Here is an 18,088-nt window from a genome sequence, read left to right on the forward strand (position 1 = left end):
GAACAGATAAAAAAAGGTGCGATTAATCACGATTAACTATTATAATTGATATCCAGCCCTAATAAAAATAGAAGAAGGTGTTCACAGCTATTGGTGGGGTAAGGAGAGCGAAAGGGAAACCTTCATTCTCTTGGGTGTTTTTTGGCATGCTCCAACATCCCACAATCACAATACCACCAATTAAATCTAATCCATAAATTAGGCCACCCCCGCGCCTTTAAAAGGAACCTCTATGGTGGAAGAACAACATTCCAGTTTCATTAGTTTACACTGCTGATATTAATACTATCATTACAGTTGGACATGGTTTATTTTGACTACTATTACCACTAATACAATAATAGAGCCTAATAGAGGCTGAGCGAGGGGGGGATACGGGCACGGGATCGACTTGGAGTTATTCCACCTCCAGCAGCTGCAGCAGGGGCCCGGAGAGGTCAGACGTACAGTAACACTTGACCCCCCGACTCTGTGTGTGTGCGTGGAACAACCATCCCACCCTCCCGCCAACGCCGGGTCCCTGCAGACCAGCAGAAAGGGCAGTAACCTCTGAAGGCTTTGTTTGGTTGGCCGGAGTCTGAGCATAGGCCCACCATTGTAAGTCTGGGGACTCCTATGCTCGGGCTCTTGTTTTCTTTGGGAAGCAGGAAATTGGATGACTGGCTACCTGCTACAACAACATCCTGTACTTGAGAAGCCGTCTTTTCACCCATACCCACCTATTATTTCCCTTTTCCATCATACGCAAGTGGTCAGCCAGCGAGCTTTTTTTCCTTCTTCTTCTTCTTCTGGTCCTGGGGGCCCGTGTGCGTGGGTTTGTCTAGGTTCCACTCAGGTTGAGATCAAATTGGCCCCATCCAGATGCTTCCGTTGAAAATAGCGAGCAAGGGGCCAAATACTTCAGCTTTTTGGAGCCCGACTCCACCTTGTCAGGTTAATGGTCCTTTGTGAGCTGTGGTGTGCAAAAATGAAAGTTCCTATTCAAACACACACACTCAGATCTACTTATAGCTCTGTCAGTGCCTTTCAGGTCACTTCAGACCAATCAGAATCTGCAGGAGACCACTTGCCGTTGTGAAAACATTCTTCAGGATTACGGCGTTACAGACAGGATCTAGTTGGCTGTTGATGAGAGCTGATTCCAATCTGACCTCGGGGATATCCGACCTCCATGAGAGATATTAATGAAGATAATCACGGCATCATCGGAAGGGATTTTGCGTAAAGCTAGCTGTCGCAGGAGCTCTCACAGAACACCCATATTACACATTAGGGTTGAGTAATCCCTCTTGATAAGATTTTGTCGCTGCGACCCCCAGACAGGAAGATTTCACTTAAGTTTTTGACCTGGGACAATGTAGCTGTTATCCTAACCAGACAGGATTGACGTTTAGTTTTCACGTCATTATTCAGTCTGACATCATGTTAATGTCTGATATTAATATGGGCTGTTCTTTTTTATTTGAAAAGGGACAATAATTAAGAACGTACTACAGTGGTAAAAAGTAGGACGGTCAATCGATTAAAATATTTAATCACGATTAATCGTGTGATTGTCCGTAGTTAATCGTGATTATTCGCAAATTAATTGTGCCTTTTTATCTGTTCAAAATGTACCTTAAAGGGAAATTTTCAAGTATTTAATACTCTTATCAACATGGGAGTGGGCAAATATGCTGCTTTATGCAAATGTATGCATATATTTATTATTGGAAATCAATTAACAACCCAAAACACTGACAAATATTGTCCAGAAACCCTCACAGGTACTGCATTTAGCATAAAACAATATGCTCAAATCATAACATGGCAAACTGCAGCCCAACAGACAACAACAGCTGCCAGTGTGTCAGTGTGCTGACTTGACTATGACTTGCCCCAAACTGCATGTGATTATCATAAAGTGGGCATGTCTGTAAAGACGAGACTCGTGGGTACCCATAGAACCCATTTACATTCACATATCTTGAGGTCAGAGGTCAAGGGACCCCTTTGAAAATGGCCATGACAGTTTTTCCTAGCCAAAAATTCGTGCAAGTTTGGAGCGTTATTTAGCCTCCTTCACAACAAGCTAGTATGACATGGATGTAGGTTTTCTAGTTTCATGTGATACCAGTATCTTCACTCTCCACTTTAAAACTGAGCCCGCTACAACCTCTGAAAGATCCATTGCATTAATGCGTTAAAGAAATTAGTGGCGTTAAAAATTATTTTGCGTTAATAACGTCAGGGTTCGGCTTAAAATGACTACGTAAGCTTTTAGTTTCCGGGACACAAACAGCGGTCTCTTGGGAGAAAGTCCTGTGTTTGTTTGACCCAACCACCACGTACCTAGTAGATTTTCTTGCTTTCATACCACGTCACCTGCTCTGCGCGTCACTCGTACTACGTCACTCGCTGCGGCCTTCCGCGGTATATCATTACAGTCGTATTTGTGATACGTCAAAGACAAACGTAATCTGCTACAAAATGCAATTTCCTTCCAAACTTAACTGAGGGGAGACTCTTGGGTACCCATAGAATACATTTTCATTCACATATCTGGAGGTCAGAGGTCAAGGGACCCCTTTGGAATTGGCCTTGCCAGTTTTTCCTCGCCAAAATTTAGTGTAACTTTGGAGCTTTTTTTCCCTCCTTCTATGCTAGTATGACATGGTTGGTACCAATGGATTCCTTAGTTTTTCTAGTTTCATATGATAGATTGCGTTAACACTTTAATGAAATTAGTGGCGTTAAAACAAATTTGCGTTAACATGTTATTGTGTTAACTTTGACAGCCCTAGTAAAAGTCATATACAATACAGTTAAACAACAGTTATGCTGTTCAAATACCTATCCTAACCTTAACTATTCAAGTTCAATGCCTAACCTTAACCATCTCGTGAGAGTCTTGCAATTTGTGCTTTAATTTCTAGACACAACCCTATAAAGTAGGGATGCACCGATCTGACTTTTTCAGTCCCGATACCGATACCTGGGCTTTTGGTATTGGCCGAGACCGGTACCAATCCGATACCAGTGTTTAATTAATAAGCTGTATGCCTCACTGTGGTGAAGTGACTGGGACATTTTTTTAAGTGTAAGGCAACATCAGGCTTGACTTAAACATTGCTTTCCAAACTTTGGAAAACAAAATATAGCAAAGAAATACATATACTAATTAATGAATGAATTGTTATCTATTATTAAAATAATAAATCGTACACCAGCAACGTGGCAAAAAATCTTCAAAATTAACAGGAATTACAATTTAACTGTAAACCTTTTTAATGTAGCAACAAATTGGTGAAAACTTTAACAGGAATTCATATTCCAGTATGTAATGTATATAATATGTAAACATAGAATTGCATTGAATAGATCGGCCACATTGTCACCGATTCCCGATCCAGCTATTTGAGTTGGTATTGGCCCGATATCCGATTGGCGCATCCCTACTATAAAGCTCTGATTGGTTGGTTGTTTGTTGTTGTCCAATCAGGGAAACAGCCACCAGACGAGTTTGAATCGCCCCCAAAAGGAAATGAGAGATATGTGCGGCGTATCTCTAGAACCAGGAGAATACTTTTGCATGCTTAAGGGGACATGAGAGTACACGCAGACTCACACATGATTTATGACCTTTGATGTCAGCTGCCAACATCAAAAGCAAATGGGAGCAAACGTCTCCTCAGTTATTATTTCTTAGCAATTGTAATGTCTGACCTAAAGGTCTCCATGTGATGAAACCTTCAGCCAAGAATACAGATGTATCTACTGTCCAATCGTAACTCAATTGTTGCGGGTGGAAGAAATTACCAAGATATTTTTTTCCCATTTTGCAGCAGATGATTTATTCTATTTGCAGAAACAGGCAACATCTGTGTTTTATCAATAACATTCAACATGTATAAAAAAAGAATAGTAAAAAAAAAATGCTTGACAGATTAAAAAAAAAACTATATTCTAGGAAAAAGAAACTGACAAAATGAAAAAAAATCATTTGATTTTGGAGGCACTTATGGCTTGGCAACACTTGTGCAGTCTGAGTTTTCCCAGGTGGTTGTAGTCAAGCGTCAAAGGCCATGATTACAATACTGGAACCAAAGGGGATGCTCTCAAACACAATCACATCACAGTCTGATATGTCATCACTGGCCTTAAAGCTTCTGTCTGGACTTTGTCACTGATCTACAATGACCATAAGTATCATCTCTAATATTTTAAACACAACAAGAGGTGGCCTCTTGAACAGAGTATTCATCAATAGTGTATCAAAAATGCAGTTCATTATGGACATAAATCAACTATTTACAACAGCAAAAGAAGATGCTCTGTGGTTTCTTTCCTGGGAATTAAAAAGAGTCTTGATTGATTCCTGCAGCTTTCCATAGAAATTAGTGACGGTTGCATTGTGCTGCGTTGGCATCCAGTTGACCCCCAGTCTCTCTCCGTGTCATCTCCTTTTTCATAACGCCATCCCCCTTTGTTCATTCAGAGCTGGGCGAGGCCGCTGAGTCAATGTCGTCATTTTCCTGGTCGTTGGGCGAAGACGACTGTCCTCCCTTCACTCTCTTCCACTTCATCCTCCTGTTCTGAAACCACACTTTCACCTGTTGTACAGAAATAAAGCAAAATGCTTCATTAGAATATGCATTAAATTAAAAGTAGATAAAGAAAGTAAGATTAACAATTGTGTTAAAAGATCGTGATGTCATCAGCGTACATAGACAAAATTGTTGTGGTAAATTTGCCTCAGACATATTGCCTCTTGGTGTTCTCCTTTTGCAATAATTTAAGATTGATGGTGTTGATTAATTTATTAGTAGATCAACAGAAAATTTTCTGCAACTAATTAAATAATCCATTAAACGGAAATTATTTTTTATGCAAAAATGCTAAAAATCCGCTGGCTCCAGCCTCTCAAATACGAATATCTGCTTGTTTTCTATGATAGTAAATTGAATAGCTTTGGGTTTGGGATTGTTCAGATCAAACAAGCAACTTGAAGACATCACTTTGGATTCTGAAAAAGGTGTGATTTTTTTTCTCCACATTTTCTGATATTTTTTAAGATAAGATAAGGAAAGGTCTTATTGATCACCAGAGAGGAAATTCGGTTGTTGCAGCAGCACAAGGACAGGAACAAATACAGATAGATACTAGGGCTGGGACGATTATTGCAATTCGATATTACGATTTATTGCTATTTTTGTTAACTTTTTTAACACTAGACCATGTGAAAAAGTTGAATCATACACTTCTAGGGACTTTTACTTTGGAAAATCTCTAAATTAATACATTCATATGTTTGATTTTCAGCGTGTATGTAGTCAGAGATGTCATATATATCAGTCATTGTCAGGAATTCTTTATTACATTTTTCCAGCGAAAAAACTACAACAATAAAAGCTGTAACTTTCTTCTACCTCCGCATAGACTCAAATGAAGCAATTATATTGATTCTGGCATTACAAAATTGATATCAAAATTGTTAAAAAAAATAGGTAAATAAATATTTTCCCCCACCCCTAATATAAAAAATAAAAAATAAATAAAAACAGAAACTATTCAAGAGCAATTAAAGAGAAGATTACAAGGCAAAAGTGCCAGTTGTATGATGGGATTAATAGCCGTAAAGTCAGCAAGGTATAGTGTATGTACACCAGATTAATGAGCGTTTAAGCATTTAACCATTAAGCAATTATTTGAGCCTTACTTGAGTATAACAATTAATACTATAAATTAAGTACTCGGCATAAGTTAGAACAAAAGTATCTATACTAGATAACACTCACACAGACATAGTGCAGAATGTTTTTTTCTTTCACTGAATTAGAACTTGTAACAAGATCACTGTGGCTTTTCTCCCCGTTTCACAATTTTTAGCAAAATTTACAACACGGTCAGCGGAAAAATAGACAAATAATCCCCCACAAATCTCCAAGCGCGGTATACAGGATAAATTGGCTCAGTTTGTGTTGGCCTTGCAAGGAGCATGAATTGTCAGTACAAAGCTCTTGGTTCTGGCTCAAAAATCTCTGCGAATGCAGGCGGAGAGTATCGTATAGACAGCGGGGTCAAAAGAGTCAACTATCAGGATGTCAGCCTACACAGGATGTGAGTTTACAGTGTGGATAGAGCTCATCTGTGTCATTGCACTCCTCTGGAAGGACAATGATATCATGCTTCAACTGTCCGGCCAAGAACAGCAGCAAAAACATACACTTCCTGTAATTACAGGGAAAATACCGCAGACAAAAAAAACTGAGGGGTGAAACACTTGTTAAGTCTGTCATTGAGAACATTCACTCAAGATATCAGAGTATAATGACAGAATGCCTGAACTGTAGTTTATAACACCTACACAATATGATGCATTAATTAAATACTGATACGTCCAATTAAATCTGGTGATTGTGTCACACTTTAGCCATGTTTGATATAGCAGACGAAGTGATATGAATGTTTTATTAACTGAGAATTAATTGGTCGTTAATGGGTTGACAATTCTCAAAAGTGTCTGTTATTCTATACTTTTATCGTCAACAAATCCCTAAAAAAACAATACAACAAAACCTGTCTGTGGCTCTCAGTCTATTCATTCCTAAAGACTTAGATCTTTAATAATGGGTCACTATTATATGGTTTATTTAAAAAAAAAAAGGCACAGTAGTTTTTAGCAAACATTACTAAAACAGGAGTAAATAGTGCATTTGTTGGGGACTATTTTCAGCTGCGGATTAATACACGTTTGAGTCAGCAGGACGGTCCATGTGATACTAACTCACTCAAAATAAACTACTAGTTTTTGGACAACAATGGTGCTCTATGACACAGAGGAATAAGATAAATCAAGCTTTGATATACAGGTTGTTAATAGTAAGGGTGGGACAAAATATTGACTCCACTATGTATCACGATTTTGAAATTGATTTTTTAATGCCAGAATCAATATATTTGAGTCATTTCAGGAAGTTATTGCTTTTATTGTTGAACAAAATACATATACAGAAATAGAATTGATTGGATTCGATTCACCAGAAGCATAAAACATTACATTTCCCTTATAAATTAAAAAGAAAATACCACTTATTTGTGAAGGAAATGTCTTTATTCTTTGCTTTTTGGTTGCTGGGAATTTTTTTGTAATTAATGGTTGACAATGACTGATATATTTGACTTCAGGACATCTCTGACTACATCCATGCTGAAAATCAAACATTTAAACATATTAATTTAGATATTTTCCAAAGTAAAAGTCCCTAGAAGTGTATGATTCAACTTATTCCCATGGTCTAGTGTTAAAAAAGTTAACAAAAATCGCAATAAATCGTGATATCGAATCGCAATACTTGTAGAATCGCGATACATATCGAATCGGCACCCAAGTATCGTGATAGTATCGAATCGGTAGATAGGTGTATCGTCTCAGCCCTAGTTAATAGGTTGTTAGTTAATAGGTTAGTATGATGAATTAGTTGTTGGTTTTGGTCTTTTGATGGGATTTGTTGGCAGAAGAAAAAGTATAGAATATCTCCAGCCTCATCTTTTAAGCTAATACAACCCATTTAAACCTGTTGTATTAGGTTGAAATGCAGCGACACTAAGCTCAGAGCTCTTTGTCCTAGTTCATTAAACCATTTTAGAGTTGTGATTTTCAGCGACGACACATTAACAACTCACACAAAGTGTTAAGCTAAATTCAAATTTGAAGATGACTGTAGCAGCTCAATGAATGACCTCTGCACATCCCACTCTGCATCCCCCCCCCTCACCCTGCAACTCTGGGATTCAAATGAATCTGTTCCCACATACTGCAGCCTGAGTTCTTCTGCTCATCGCGGCTGATTGAAAGGACGGCTAAACGCCAAAGCATGTAGGATGAGTTGGAAAAAGAAGCCGAGTTGCAGTGGGAGCTCTGAGTGAAGATGGAACCCGGCTGTGTGAGTGTGTCTGTCTGTACAAGTGTGTGTGTGTGTGTGTGTGTGTGTGTGTGTGTGTGTGTGTGTTCCAGAGGTCTGGGAAATAGATTTAAGGAGCAGACGGCAGTATGTGTGGTCACTGTGGCACCGTGGCCTCATTAGGAGGAGCTGGGACACTGGGCCTGACAGGCAGACTGGGGTTTCATCCAGCAGCATCGACACATGTTCGCCCGATTTTCATCGAGTCTGGAGCTGCCGCCCACTCATTAAAGCTGCATGTCATTCTGCTACGACCACAGGATGAAAAATACTGTGGAAAAATACCGTTCATTATAATCTAAATGCATCTATGTGCATGCATTATTATTATTATTATATATATAGTGGAAGGAGACACATTTAGAATACTGTGGATACCGTCCACTTTAAATAAGTGATGATTTGTTTTATTTATTTAGTTACATTTTTGTATTTTTTGCTGCTGGAAATCAAGTTATTTGAGTTATTAAGGGGTCTTATTTATTCTTATTATTTGTAACACAAACCTTTCTACTAGATTTTGTATTGTTTGGGGGTGATTCAGAGGATTTCTTGTATTAAAAAGTACAAAATGAGAGATTTCTTTCAACATAAGTGAGTCACATTTGACATTTGATGAACACAAAAAGCACTTCTTTCATAAGATATTTGAATAATGACTCATATGGAGTGATAATAATATAACAGTTATGTATTTATGGTGGCGTACCTGTCTCTCTGTGAGGTCCAGGTTGACGGCGATCTCGTAGCGGCGGAGCCTGGTCAGGTAGTTGTGGTGGGTGAACTCGGCTTCCAGCTCTCTCAGCTGCTCCTTGGTGAACGCTGTGCGCTCTTTCCGGGCCTTGCAGCTGGAGTCCACCTTAAAACTGGACTCCTGGATATCTGGAGGGAAAAGGAAATGCATTTCGTGCAGGTTGAGGTGCTTGTTTGTTTTCCCGCTCTTGTATGCTGACAAATGAATATATTTTTTGCATTATTTTAGAGGAAGATATGCGTGTATTTTATGTATTTTTTTCATTACATTTGTTTTAAATATGGATAAAAATGAAGGTAAATGTGATACATTTACATCTTAATAAACAAGTTCTCCTCTTTTCTTTCAATATCAGGGAATATGGATCCAGTTTGTCTGACATGGTGATTCCACAACGCCCTTCTGTTTTCATTGTCTTCACAGCTAATCTGATTTGAATTAGCTCTCCAGTCATGTTGTGACCAGCCTCTAGTTGACTATTAAACAGACCTTAAGGACCTTTCCGACCAACAAACCACAACTCCAAAGACTCTTTAGTGGGAGGCCCCTCATATAGTAAACACCAAAAACCAGCACTTTAAAAACAGACCACCCTGACCTCCTGAGCTTACGAGTCACCTGCAGCGTGTGTGCAGCCGAGTACATTTCTGTGAGCGTGCATGCAATTTTTGCTGCCTTTATTTGTTTGTTTGTTTACACATTTAAGTACAAATCTGAGCATTCATTCATGGAGTGTGTGTGAGAGCATATCGGCAACAGGGCAGGGCCCACCAGTCCAGCCACAGAGGGACTGAGTTAGGAGAGGAATGCAGCGGAACATCGTTAAAGCCTCTAACAAAGAACAAAGGTGCGGATGTGTCCAGGTCGGACTGCTACGTGTGTGTGTGTGTGTGTGTCGGGAGATTTCCCTCCGGAGCAGTCGGGGGGGGGGAGATTCACATTAACTCATCTCAACATGACAGCAAATACATCAGGACAAAGCCTGAGATATCTCTATGAATATGGCGGTCAGTCATAAGGAGTTATAAGGGTCGACCTGTAAATGTGGTCTGAACTACGCTGACATCAGTTCCAGTGATGGGAGTCGCAGTTTATTGCAAAGATTTATAGAATTCCCCAAGTTCATATTTCCTAGGAAATGGGCAAATTTTAAAGCTCATTTACCAGGATAAACATAAATGAGAGCTGGTTGATTTAGCTTTCAGTAAAAACCTCTCTTGTGTATTAAAGGGAAAGAGTTTTTTGGGTAATAATTGTGCATTGGTAGCGACACCAGCAGCTGATGTAATCTCTAGAAAATGGTTCTAATTTGTCAAAGTGAGAAGTTTTGCTCGGTGCGTGCCAGAGAAGCGGGCCAGAATGTGAAATGGACTGCTGTACATTGAGCCAGATGTGACTGGGCAGACCAGGACGTGTGCATGTGTGTGTGCAAAAACGCCTGAATACCCACGCCAAAAAAAAAACTTCTTATTGTTGTTTAAGTGTCATTAATGACGCGCTGCCCCGAGTGTGCCGACGCTGCCTGTGCCGCGTCAGGTCTGGTCTGGAGCTGCGTCAAGCAGGTTTCGTTAAGACTTGAACACCTGGCGGGGCTCAAACTGGTTCCCACTAAACAGGCCCCCAATAAATATCCTGCACAGCCAGAGACCGTAAACTAGCAGGGAGAAGGCTTCTGCACCCAGCGGGGGCCCAAAGACAAACAGCATTTGGTGCCTTTTTGGGTGGATGGTGCAAAAGTAGTTTGTCTTCATCAGGACTGAATTAAAGCGGTTGTAACTTAAGTGATTGTTTTAAATCAAAAACCACAGGTGAGAATTACAGGTGGGGCTGATAGCTTAATTTATGGGTATATGAGTTAGGATGTTTCATCGGTATTTAAAGTTCCTTATTTACTACTATTTACTTATTTGTAAGCCGAAATCAACTAATAATGTGTTTTTTTAACACTTTATAATGTGTTTGTAAGCAGATATAAGGATTTTTTTAAGTGTTTATTAATGTGTATAGATGGGTAATGTATGCTTGGCAACATAAATTATATATAGAGTTTTGAACACATTTATTAACACCTCAACTCACCTGCGAATGATTTGTACATGTGTACAAACAGTTAATAAATGCCTTCTAACATACTGTTAGGATTTGATCATATGTGGTCATGCAGCTGTGTTACTATGCATTAATTAACTGTTATAATTAGTGAATAATACATTAATAAACACTTAAAAACGTATGTAGCTAAATAATCAGAATTTTAAAAAGTCCTTTTATTTGCTATATTTATTATAAAGTATTAAAAACCTCTCATTAAGTGTTTATATTCTGCTAATAAATGTTAAGTAGGGGGTAAAAATTAAGTGTCACTGTTTGATTTTATGATGAAACAACTTTTATTCATAGATGTTTTGTCAATTGTCAATTCAATCTAATAATAATAATAATGTTGGATTTGGTTATAGTAGCTTTTTTATTTGCTAATAGTAGAGTATATATATCAATGTTCCTATTACATATTGTGCTGTATTATAAACATAATTATTGGTCAAACTTTGGACTAAAGCTGATATCAGATACCACTTTTGGAAACTCTTAAAGTGCACCACATTTCCATATCTGTATAAACACACAGACACACAAGCAGGCTGTACAGCAGCTCAGTCTGTCTGTAATGCGAAAGAAAGCCTTCGGGGCATTTTCCTAATATATGCTCTTCTACCAGCTAGTCAATACATAAGACTGAATGGCTCTTTTTTTTCTTCCTGAAACCAAGAACTGATGTAGTGGTCAGACATGTTGCATGCACTCAGTGGGAGATTGTGTTACGGCTTAACGACAGGAAAATGTCAATGGATAAGAATGTAAAAAGTGGGCTCACAGGCAAAGTGATTTTACCAGACGTGGTCTGGCATGTTTTCAGTGTAGTGAGTGGAGGTTACAATAAGGTAAGAAAGGGAGAGGGTGCGGGGGTGAGGGTCTGTACTCCCCCACCACCCCCTTCAATTAGGCTGCTGCAGACATGTAGTTTTTCCTAATAATTATTCTTTAGAATCACAATTGGTTTGTTACGTTTGGACAAAGAGAATCACAACGGAGCACTTGATGACAATATCTTGAAGTGTTGCTGTATGATGGAGCAAACTCCACCCAGCTACATGTAGTAAGTGGATTAAAGTAAACATTAAGATTTATAAATACTGAGCCACACTATATCATCTAAAATATGTACAAAAAAACTTTCTTCAAGCTCAAAGTTTTACTACATGCATATGCATATATAGTACAAATGTGCAGAATTTATTGATAACTTTTCTTTCTTATTATTTTTAGAGGTGTAAATGTCAGTCTCGTTGCATAAATCATCATCTTTGTGAGGGGAACAACAGGCTGGATTTTTTTTTTTTCGCAGTTTAGAAAACGTTTTTCACAGATGAAAAAAATGTGAACGTTCCAGATGTGTTGGACGTGGTTTTATTTTCATTCTTCACACTAAAACGTTTTTACACCTTTAGATTCGGTTTAAATATAAACATTTACTTTAGTCCGTCGCGCTCGTTGTTTAATGTTAACGTGTGAAAACTTTTTAGGAATTAGTTCGTCATGGATATCGGTTTGCTTTTTGCTTCCTATTAGCAAGTGTGTAATATGATAGGGGGAATAAATTGTAATCCAAAAGCATACAAAGATATTATTTCAGTGCTCACGACACCAACTCGGAGCAGATATAAGGATATTTAAGGATACATGAACTCAATCTTTTTGTGGAAAAACGTTAGTTGGAAATAGTGTGTAATGGGAATATTATCTTATTTTGTCTCACTGGTGTTTGGTGAAGCAGCTGAACAGTATTATTACATGATCACTTTTTCTCTTTAATAGTTTTAGGAGAAACAGTTCAATAAATTACAGCTGGATTGTATATTAATTTATTGCACTAATTCACTTTTGAGACTTATAAATCTATAATAGATTATATTAAAAACAGTCTGAAGCACCTGTGATGCCTTTAAAGACTTTTCCTCCACAGAAGTAATTTTTTAACCATCATCTTGAACGTAGGCCCTGCTGCCATAAAACAATGGTCCATTTCCAACGGAAACAGGAGCGCAATGAAATGTTCACCCGTTAAATCATTTCAGCCTTTTTGAACAATAAGAGGATGCAACTGCGAGTTAAAGTGTGTGTCTTGAACACAAAAGTCTTGACACCTTCTCACCTTTCACATAGCGATGTGGTGAGAGTGCTGCTTTAAGACCGATTTGGTGAGGAAATGGAGGGAGAAGTTTGTGTCACTGCCAGCTGTGATATAGGGCAGGGAAGAAATGCCTTAACCTTGACATATTCGACATTTGCTTCACTTAAAATGGAGCAATAATGGTGTCAAAAAAAATCACGGTATTGCTATCATTTTTATTCTTTGCTGCTGTTACCTCCTCATCTTTTCCTTATATTTCCACCACCATACACACCAGTGTACAGTAGTCAAAGAGGAATGTGCACTATCATTTTTAATACTCCCACATGTGCATTTTATTAGTGTAAGTTTTCCTTTCCTAAGCTTGGTGTGATTAGTTTTTGGATGCTCTTCTTTCCCAATAAAACCCAGCTGACTCCCATCCATCCCAGTGACTCACCTGTGACATCTCTCTTCCTCTTATTGGAGCTCTTCTTGTCGGAGTCGGCCGACGCCACGCTCTGCGGTGAGTATTCTCCCTCCAGGCATCCGGGCACGGCCCCTGGGATCCTGTCTCCCCCTACACTGTCCAGCTCAGGCCCTCCGCCTCCACCTCCACCGCCACCTACTACCACAGGTGCGACGATGGGCGGGCAGGCCTCGGGCGCTCTCACCCGCGTCTCGCAGGGGTTGAACTGCCACTCGGCTCTCTGGTAACCCCCCTGCTGGCTCTCTTGGTACAGTCTGTCGTCGCGGGGGTAAGCGGCGTGTGGCGCAGTCGGCACCAGGCAGGAGCTGGAGAAGTCTGTGTAGGCCAGGAAGTCGGGCTTCTGGTGGAGGGAGAAAGAGGCCTGCTGGTAGGGCGACTGCAGATTGGCTACCGGGACCCCGGAGTGCGGGTTCCTCATGCAACCCCAGATGGAGCTGCTGGGGTGGGCGCTCCGCATGCAGCTGCTGGCTGGCTGATCCATGGCGGTGATGCAAAAACACTTCACACAATCTTGATTAATGTCTTATTACGTCTTTTCCTTTGCAGAGGAGTTGGAAACCCCCCCTCAGAAAGTAAGTTAGGACTGGAAATCTGTATCAAGTCTTGAGAAGCATCCACTTCAGCTGACTAAATGCACATCATCGCCTCACTGCATCCACCTCAGGAATACTCACTTCTGTCAGAGGCTGTTGACTCTTCCACAGCCCAAAACGCGCGAGGATAGACGCCTTCCTGTGACAGCGTGTTTCCCTCTCTCTCTGGGAGTGTGCGTGACGTCCTTCGGAGCCTCTGGTCCTGACACACTCTCACACACTTTCCCTCTATCTTGCTCTCACACACCCTCTCTCCCCTGACTGATCTGACTGGCTTGTGGCTCGGCGGGAGAGCTGCATCCGCAACTGCATGACTCCCCTTCTCGGGCTGGCTGTTTTCACAACTCTTCTAAGGCATTCTTGACAAGTGAGCCCTCCTCCTTTTTAAACATATAGGTGGGAAAGAGTGGCAAGTTTATGGAGTGTAACGTGAGATTGCAGAGGAGGAGCCCTGCCGGCCACATGTTGGTAGTACCCTCCAACCAACCCTGCTTCATCAACTATTAATCACGGGGGAAATTTTATATGCACATCTAATGGGCTTTCCAGACGCGGGGCTTTTTAAAGGGACATTGTCCGTAAAATATAAAGCGAGCACCCACCCACATGAGAGCTGGGGACCCCGACTTATTTCAGCTCCTTAGCGCTTTCTGACACCCAATTTAGTTCCTTTTTTGACACCCTTTAGAGGAAAGTTAACCCTAACCCTTTCCCTCTGCACCCCTGATCCCCGCCTGTCCTCTCCAATCTAAAAAAATATTTTTTTCTTTCCCCTGTTTTTATGACCGTATGTGTGTGTGTGCACATTAATGCTACACACCCAAATCCACCTGGCTGTACTTTCTTTAACTTTGAGGTGATAGAGGGACTGGATTTGATATTGGCTCGCAGGCTCTCACACCTCTTGAGGTTTTCTCACTTTAGTGAAACACAATATGAAATTTCAGAACCACATTTCAAAAACACAAGCTAATATTTTCTCTTAGCAAACACTGATTCTTTTTTCTGTATGGTCGCTGTGTAGAGCCCTTCTTACGTCTGATATATTAAGCAGGAGTAGCAATAGTGTATGACGGCGATCGCATGTACATTAACCACATTTGGAACGACAGAGATGTGATTATTCAATTTTCTGATCACTGATTTTTAATCTGCGCAGGCTACTCATGATAGAAGCCACTTCCTTCATGAAGTAATGTCTCTAATACCATTAAAACCTTTTTGGCTAAACCAAAATTTGGGCTCGATTTCAGCGTATCCGTTACCCAATAAACCCACTGAACCACATTTTACACAAATGCACAGTTTCTCTTCATACTGCTCATTTTTGCAAGCTGAGGTTTGCATTCCTCGTGTGTCCTCACTTTGCTCCTGACCTCTCAGACAGGAGGGGAGGTGGATCAGACCTCCATCGAGAGGAGAGAAAAAAGAGAAGATTTAGAGATAGAGGCTTTTGGAGACGAAAGGAGGAGAACAAAACCGAGATAAAGAGTGCACCTTAGAGAAAGGGAGAACTTGTTTTGCACATCTGTTGGTGACTAAGCCAGAAAGAAAGAGGAAAAATTGGCTAAAAAGCAGCTGACATGACTGTATCGCTGACCCTCTTTCTTGCATTCAGTTGCCACAAAATCATTCAAGAAAAAGAGAAAAATAATAATAAAAAAAGTCTGAACATCCACTACCCCGAAGGTGAATGAAAGTAAAAAAGAAGCCAAGAGAAAATTCAGGTGAAGTGAAAGCCAACAACACTAGAAGGGGACAGAAATGAAAGAAAACAGAGAAAGTCAGATAGAGAAAGAGAGTCAGAAAGCAGAGTGTTTGAGGTCACACACCAAAACCCTTTCCATTTACCCAGCGAATTGTTGAGCCATGAAGCATCCCTCGCTTTTACTGGCAGTCTGAGCTCTGGCCGCACCGCAGGGAGCAGAGGTTACACTGCATTTGTGGTCAAAGCAGGGGCCATCTGTGTGTCAGTATAAATTAGAGTGTGTCTGTGTGTGTGTGTGTGTGTGTGTGTGTGTGTGTGTGTGTGTGTGCTGTGTGCTGTGAAAATATACGTCAGTGTATCTCACTGAAAGAGGTAATGGGTGTTGAAATGAAAGTGATAGGAAAGAAAGAATATCCATCCCTTCACACTATTTAAGAATACTGTGCAGTGTGCAGTACTATTGCCCAAGCAAAATTCCCCCTTGTGGAAAATACAGTATGTCTTATCTTATCTTTTATGTGTATTTCTTAAGGCTGTCACATCGCCATAAATCGCATGATTGTCCATGATTAATCGTGACTGATCGCAAATTAATTGCACATTTTTGTTCAAAATGTACCTTAAAGGGAGATAAGTCAAGTATATTTTTGCTGCTTTATGCAAATGTATGTATATATTTATTATTGGAAATCAATTACCAACACAAAACACTGACAGATATTGTCCAGAAACCCTCACAGGTACTGCATTTAGCATAAAACAATATGCTCAAATCATAACATGGCAAACTGCAGCCCAACAGGCAACAACAGCTGTCAGTGTGTCAGTGTGCTGACTTGACTATGACTTGCCCCAAACTGCATGTGATTATCATAAAGTGGGCATGTCTGTAAAGACGAGACTCGTGGGTACCCATAGAACCCATTTACATTCACATATCTTGAGGTCAGAGGTCAAGGGACCCCTTTGAAAATGGCCATGACAGTTTTTCCTCGCCAAAAATTTGTGCAAGTTTGGAGCGTTATTTAGCCTCCTTCACGACAAGCTAGTATGACATGGATGTAGGTTTTCTAGTTTCATGTGATACCAGTATCTTCACTCTCCACTTTAAAACTGAGCCCGCTACAACCTCTGAAAGATCCATTGCATTAATGCGTTAAAGAAATTAGTGGCGTTAAAAAAGATTTTGCGTTAATAACGTCAGGGTTCGGCTTAAAATGACTACGTAAGCTTTTAGTTTCCGGGACACAAACAGCGGTCTCTTGGGAGAAAGTCCTGTGTTTGTTTGACCCAACCACCACGTACCTAGTAGATTTTCTCGCTTTCATACCACGTAACTTTCATTCGACGGTTGCTAGATATACTACGTCACCTGCTCTGCGCGTCACTCGTTGTACTACGTCACTCGCTGCGGCCTTCCGCGGTATATCATTACAGTCGTATTTGTGATAAAGACAAAGACAAACGTAATCTGCTACAAAATGCAATTTCCTTCCAAACTTAACTGAGAACACAGTTTAGTTGTATGGGAACATAGTTTTTGGGAGACAGGGCTGCTGTGTTTGTAAAACTGTAAGAGTGTTTGTGTTAGAAACTTGGGAGTGTGTGAACTCTTTCTCAGTCATACACACCACGGATTGCAGATAAATGAGCTGGACATGAGTCACATCTCCCCTCACCCTGCCGACAACCTGTTTCTGTCAGTCTAGCACTGACTGTGTGTGTGTGTGTGTGTGTGTGTGTGTGTGTGTGTGTGTGTGTGTGTGTGAGAGAGAGAGTGTGTTTGTGTGTGAGAGTGAGAAAGTCAGAGTAAGTAGTATGAAGAAAAATTTAGATTGTATATATGTGCACATGTTTAAGTTTTGTAAACTGTGTTGTTTTATGTGCACGTCTTCATGCTTCCAAATATATATGTGCATGACGTGCTAGTGTGACCGTGTGAGTGTAAGTGTGTGTGTTTTCATCTGATCCATCTTCGTGACACTGGCAGGATTAGAGCCCTCCATCAGTCTCCTGTGTTTGACAGCGTGACCCCCTGTGACCCCACGTTCACCTGGGTCTTACTGGACTGTGGGAGCCTCTTATCTCTGCTACTGTTTTGGGGACGAGCGGGGGGAGGGGGTGAGTATGAGAAGGAGGGATGGGAAAAAGAGAGCGGGAACAATAAGGAGGACAGCGAAGCAAAGAGGCTTTTTAAACTAAATGCAACATAATAAGCAAATGTTTATTTCCAAGATTCAGTGAAATGCTTCTAGGGACTCTGTAACCTCATGTTTGGATAACTCACTCCACATTTGTGCCACTGAGATAGTATCTGCTGCCCAGCTGACAGACAGATAGGAGCCAATAAACACGACTGCTGGTTTCTTTCACTCCTGCTGGTGCAGCCAAGAACCGAATCAGAGCAGCTTCTGTGCAACCAGAGCATG

The 18,088-nt window shown here is 40.4% G+C and overlaps 1 protein-coding gene across 1 annotated transcript; it reads right to left on the reverse strand.

The window, feature by feature from the left end:
• Positions 1-3,249: 3,249 nt before the first annotated feature.
• Positions 3,250-14,343, reverse strand: meox1 (mesenchyme homeobox 1). The gene is made up of 3 exons (XM_074619282.1): positions 13,329-14,343; positions 8,653-8,825; positions 3,250-4,592 (listed from the first exon to the last, which is right to left on the reverse strand). The coding sequence occupies exons 1-3, from the start codon at positions 13,837-13,839 to the stop codon at positions 4,470-4,472; spliced, it is 807 nt and encodes a 268-aa protein (XP_074475383.1). The 5' UTR covers positions 13,840-14,343; the 3' UTR covers positions 3,250-4,469.
• Between the last annotated feature and the right edge of the window lie 3,745 nt (positions 14,344-18,088).

The sequence above is a fragment of the Sebastes fasciatus genome, chromosome 20 (genome assembly GCF_043250625.1).
Source record: "Sebastes fasciatus isolate fSebFas1 chromosome 20, fSebFas1.pri, whole genome shotgun sequence".
NCBI classification, from domain to species: Eukaryota; Metazoa; Chordata; class Actinopteri; order Perciformes; family Sebastidae; genus Sebastes; species Sebastes fasciatus.